Raw genomic sequence first — 6,165 nt, forward strand, 5'->3', positions numbered from 1 at the left:
GTTATCCTTTAGAAGTTCAGCCTATGATGGCCAGGAAGCAGAGAGAGGGGAAAGGGCATCCGGGAAGATGCACCCTACCAGTGCACTCCACCAGTGACCCACCTCCTGTCACGCTCCATCTGCTTACAGTTAACACCAGCCAGCAAGTCCATTCAAACTAAGATGGACCAATTAGGTTACAGCTCTCATAAGCTAATCATTTCACCTCTGAATATTTACTGCATTAGCAGGAACTTTTGGAGGACCCCTCATATCCAGACCATGACAGATAAGAACCAAACAAGTCTAACTGTAAGAGTTCTAAAGAACAATTCTACTCTACCCAGATAAAATGAAAACCTAAATTTAGGGAACAAGTTTTAAATAAGAAGCATTTTTTTCAAATTCTGTCAACCCATATAACGTTTTCATTGTATGAAACCTAACAAAACAATAGACCAATGAAAAGAAAATTCAACTTAAAACATTTGAGATAAGGTTTTACCAATCTTTCAATCACATACTTCTTAAAAATAAGTAAAACCTAGTAAATAAGAACTATGCCATTTTCAATCTTTAGTTATTGTACCTAACTTTGGTCCATAAGTTGGTACATTAACAACTGAAGTTAAATTCTCAATTAGCATATCAGTTAAGAAAGCATGGGGCTGGGAATATAGCTCAGTTGGTAGAGTGCTTGCCTAGCATGCACAAGGCCCTGAGTTCAATTCCCAGGACCACAAAAAAAAAAAAAAAAAAAAAAAAAAAAAAAAAAAAAAAAAAGCATGTAAAATGCTTCTCTCTCCTCCATTTCCATGTTTTCAAAGCCACATAGAATTAAATCATCTACTGTTAAGGTTTTTAGTAGAAATTGATTTTACAAAATCTAAATCTATAACGGTTAAAAATGCATGTGCTTTCAACAAAAGGTGCTAGAACAACTGAATATACACGTGGAAAAAAGTTGGCATTTAACTTCATCTCATGTCAGACAAAACTGGATCTTAAACACAAGAGCTAAAACAATAAAATATTTACAAGAAAGCATAACTAACCATAAATCTTTGAGATCTTGGGCTAAGCAAAGATTTCTTAACTATGACACTAAAAGCATGTTTCATAAAACAAATTAATAAACTGAACCTCATGAAAATTCATAACTTTTATACTTCAAAAGATATCATTAAAGAAGTGAAAAGGCCTTTAAACAAAAGACTGGGAGGAATTATATACAACACATGTCCAATAAAAGTTTCTATCTAGAATTTTTTTTAATTATTTCAATTCAACTTACAATATGACAAACAGCCTGTCTCAGTTCATTTTCTTTGCTATTACAGAATACCTGAGACTGGATAATTTATAAAGAAAAGTTTATTTTGGCTAGAGGGTGGGAAATCCAAAGATTTGGTGCCAGGACCTGCCAGTTTCTGGGGAGGATCTCATACTGCTTCATCTCAAAACAGAAAAACAGAAGGGCAAACAAGCAAATGGGAAAGAGACAAAACACAAGGGCAGGTTCACTTTATACCAACTAACCCATGCCTAAGAGAAAGGTATTAATCCCTCTTAATGAACTAAATTATCTAGTGAAGACTACCTCTCAATTCTGTTACACTGAGAATCAGATTCCAACATGAGTTTCAGAGAAGACAAACAATATTCAAACCACAGCACAACCCAATCAAAAAACAAATGAGCAAAGATACAGACACTTCACCAAAGAAGATATACAAATAATGAGTACATGAAAATATGTTCAATGATATCAGTCATTCAGAAAATGCAAAATTAAAGCCTTGATGAGCTACCATTTCATACTCACTAGGTACCATTCAAACACAAAGATATGAAGAAAAGGGAACTCTAATACATTGTTGGTAGGACTATAAAACAGTGCAACCATTCTGAAAAAGTCTGACAGAGTCTCAAAAAATTAAACATAAAATTATGATATAACCCAGCAATCCTACACAGATATAAGAAAACATGTCCACACAAAGACTCCCATGTGAATATTCATGGTAGCATTATTTGTAATTGCCAGCAACTTAAAACAAGGTCCATCAACTGGTATTATGTATGGACAAAATATGGCATATCCATTAAACACAATACTATTCAACAATAAAAAGGAACAAACAAATAACATGACACTCAAGAACTTCAAAGCACTGATAAAGAAGCTACAGATGAGACTCCATATTGAATGACTCCAATTATAAGTATCCAGAAAAAGCCAATTTACACAGAAAATAGTAAAAGTTTCCTGTGGCCAAGGGTAGGAACAGGATTAACTGTAAATGTGTGAAGGATCTTATTGTGGTTTTCTAACATGTTCTACAACTGATCTATAATGATGGTTGCAGAATCTGTAAAATTACCAAAAAATGTTGAGCTGTATACTTAGAATGGGTGAATTTTATACATGTTTTAAAAAAATGCATGTGCTTTCATTTCAACTGCCCTTGAATTAGTAACGAGGTTGTAGCAATTTCTACAATTTAAAAATTTTTAAATTTTAAAAACTACTATATTGATTAGTCTTGGATAAGAAGTCACAATATTTTTTTCAAAATATTTTTAAATGTTGATAGACCTTTATTTTATTCATTTATTTATACGTGGTGCTAAGACTCGAACCCAGTGCTTCACACATGCTAGGCAAGTTCTCTACCACTGAGCCATAATGCCAGCCCGCCACAATATCTTTTTAAAGAAGAGCTAATACAATGTTAGGAAAACTCCTTACAGCTAACCAGGGGTTCTCCAGGAAAAAGATTCCTCATAAATTCAAGTTCCTTCAGGTTTACCCTTTAAGAAGCCAGTACCTGGAAGCAGCTCAACAATGTCCTTTACAATGGCTGACTGTTCTGATGGGTATTCTACTCTGCATGCAGATTACAGTAGTAGAGGAATTTGAAAAGACAAAAGTGTTTAACACCATTTGAAAGGAGGTAGGATTAAGTTATGCAACTTCAAGAGTATACATGTCCAAATGACAAAGACACTTTTAGCTTGAGTAATTAAATGTCATAACACAACAGTCCTCAGCAATGATATTAAATGACAAGTAAGGTAACAGGCACTAATCCAATCCCTAACCCAAACCCTGGCTCTTCCTAGATTCATTCTAAATACATGCTAACTACCCATTCTGTTTATAAGATCTTTCAAAAGCAATCAAAGCCTTCTAGAACTTCAAAGAATTTTACAAACTTTTTAGGTCTTTACACAAATACCAAGGTCTGTGGGGCCTGGCCTGACCACTTATTGAAAACTACCAACCTCACAAAACTCCCTATCCTCCCTTCCCTGATTCACTTTTCTCAATAGTGTGAAACATAAAATTTACATATATATTCTTATTATTGTTTGTCTTACCCAGCAGAAAATAAGCTCCATTAGGATCTGATTTTGTTCCTTGTTGGATTGCCACTGGCTGGACCCGTGCCTATCATCTAATCGCTCAGTAAGTGTTTTTGGATCAAAGGAGTAGGTATTACACATGTGAAAGACAACAGGCGCTGATCCTTGCCACTGGAATGAACAAGAGTCTTCAAGTGAGGTTAAAATGGAAATTTTATAAGAACTCAGAATAGAATCTGTAGCTAGCCTATCCAGCACTTATTCAGAAAAAAAAAATAAAAAAAACAATGCTTCACTTTATAATTCTGGATTTGCAACAGTATTTTTAATAAGCAAACTCTAGCTATGGAGAGAAGGCAGGTTAATTAAATCCCATGTGACTCTTATTAACAAATAACAGGAAAGTTTAATACTTAACTAGTTAGAAGTGTTGTACAAAATTTCAAAAGCAGTCTGCTTTTCTACACCCAAAATGGGATCCCAGTTCCAAGAAAACAAGTCCTCAGCAGCATATGCCTTAGCAGTTCTGCCTTCCTCGGCCCCAAATCCTCCACCACCGAGGAACGTGTGTCTCTCCCTGTCATCCCACCAGCCTCCCTAAACCGTTTTACACACACCAATCCACCCTCCAGTTGCATTTCAGCATTTCACGCATCCAGCAGAAGGACCACTTCTACCTCCTGGCCCCTGAAGCGGACCCCAAAACGGTCAGCTCCACCAACCAAGCGTCAAGAACACGAAGGAATCGGAGAAGGCAGGGGCCTCCCTGCAAGGCCAGAAATTGGAGGACATCTTAGACCTCATCCTGGATCTGCCAACCGCTCTGTGACCTTGGGCGTGTCACTGAACCTCGAGGGGTGCCGGTTCTCTCGCCTTTAAGGTGAGGCTCATCGGGACCGAGCCGCTGTGGGGACGACACCGGACCACACGTAAAGCCAGCAGAGCCCCCGGCAAAAGCAGCGACTCGCCCACCCCTCCGCAGCGTGCACGATTCCCTAACCCCTTCCCTACCCGCTTCCCTCCGGCCTCACGCCAGAGGCACGGCGCCGACCTGGTCCAGCCTCCCAGGTCTGCCCCCGAGGCGCGAGGTGCCCGGCCCCAGCCCCGGCGGAGGCGGTGGGCGCAGCACCTGGAGCCCCGGACGCCCGCGCCCCGCCCGGGGCTCCGCACCGCGGCTCCACCTGCCGCCCGCCCGGCCTCGGCGCGCACTCAACTCTTCACTTTGCCGAAGGTGCCGACGCCCAGCGTGTCCCCCAGCACGTAGTGCCCGATCTTCACCCGCCCGTCGTGCTTTTGCTTCTCAGCCATCTTCGGCGCGCGGCCTCGCTCCGCCGCCCGCCCTCCGCGCGGACGCCGCCGCCGCCGCCTACCCACAGTGCAGCGGGCCGGGGGCGGGCCGCGGGCGCGGGGCTGGCGGGGCGGCGGGGCGCGGGCGGCGGCCGGGGGCGAAGCCGCGGGCGGCGGGCGGGGCGGGGGACCAGCAGCGCCTCCGCGTGAGGCGCGTCCGCGGCGACTCGGCGGCTGCGCGTGCCGGGAGCGCGTGCGCGCGGGCGGGGCCGAGCCAGGTGCGCCGAGGCGCGAGGGGCGGGGCCGCGGGCCCTTTCTGGTGGGAACCCCCGGGAGCCCAGCGCGGGCCGGGTCGGGCGGGTCTCCGGGACTATAAGGAGATGGAAGTAGAACGGAGAGGAGACGCGCCTGACTTCGGGGAGCGAGGGGACGTAAAACTAAAACGTGCGCCCGCGGGAAGTCGGGGATGGAGGCGCGGGAACGGCTTGATGCGAGCGCGGTTGGAGCACGGCCACCGGACCAGCTCCGGCCGCGCTCGAGGGTGCTCGGTGCAGCTCGTGGCGCGCCGAACCCGGGACCACGCTCGTCACCTGTCCTCTGCTTATTCATCCATTCGCACTTTGCCCCTTTCGTGGAAGAGACCCTCGCCTCCAGCGCTCTCAATTTCAACTCCAGCAAAGTTTCCCAGTAAATCACAGTTGCAGGACTTGCTTGAGCGTATTTTAACCCACGTTGGTTTAAGTAGGTAGTATGGAAAGTCTGTGATGGAGCTGCACAAGAGGGAAAGGGAAACTAAATGCAGTGCAGATAAAAGCGAAATGCGTACCGGACAAAGGAGTTGAGGAGCAAGTGCAATACAAAGGCACAGGTTAAAGAAAAAATGAGTGTAATCAAGGAAGAAGTGAAAAAATGATGAGAGAAAGTTAGAAACATGATGCCCAGTCAGGCAAGGTGGTGAACGCCTGTCGTCCCAGGGGCTCCGGAGGCTGAGGCAGGAGGAGCTCCAGTTCAAAGCCAGCCTCAGCAGCTTAGCGATAGCCCCACGCAACTCTGTGAGACCCTGTCTGTAGATACTATAGTTTTTTTAAAAATTGGCTGGGGATGTGGCTCAGTGGTTAAGTGTCCCTGGGTTCAATCCCCGGTACAAAAACAAACAAACAAACATGATACCCAAAACAGTATTAAAGACTGACAGAATTCGATGATGAGGTAATCTTTTCCTCCCTTCCTGTCTCTTTCCTTTCCTCCCTTCTTCCTCTTTCAGTGCCTGAAAATTGCCTTCCTCTACAAAGTAAAAAAAAAAAAAAAAAAAAAAAAAAAAAAAGTATCTGAGCTAATGCATGTTCATTAGCTCCATTTAGCCATTCCCCAACATACATATATTTCAAGAAAGTATATAAAATTTTTGTCCATGAAAAAAGCGAACTCTTAAAACAGTGAAAAAACGAATATTTGCTGGGGAATTAAATTTTTGTTGTTTGGGATATTAATTATTAAGGATTAGTCAAACATTTATAAGACTAGGCATGC

General features: G+C 43.5%; 1 protein-coding gene across 4 annotated transcripts in view; it reads right to left on the reverse strand.

The window, feature by feature from the left end:
* Prkaa2 (protein kinase AMP-activated catalytic subunit alpha 2) overlaps window positions 1-4,792 on the reverse strand; it is a 56,686-nt gene extending 51,894 nt beyond the window's left edge. The window contains exons 1-2 of one of the 4 annotated variants that reach the window (XM_047551152.1): window positions 4,563-4,689; window positions 3,364-3,519 (exon numbers count right to left, since the gene is read on the reverse strand). Coding sequence is in view for 1 of the 4 variants with exons in the window: in XM_047551145.1 (XP_047407101.1) it covers window positions 4,563-4,656 (94 nt within the window). In the remaining 3 variants the exon portion in view is untranslated. The other 3 variants (XM_047551159.1, XM_047551145.1, XM_047551170.1) reach the window with 3 other exon arrangements.
* Window positions 4,793-6,165: the final 1,373 nt, after the last annotated feature.

Source organism: Sciurus carolinensis, chromosome 1 (assembly GCF_902686445.1).
Source record: "Sciurus carolinensis chromosome 1, mSciCar1.2, whole genome shotgun sequence".
Classification (NCBI taxonomy): Eukaryota; Metazoa; Chordata; class Mammalia; order Rodentia; family Sciuridae; genus Sciurus; species Sciurus carolinensis.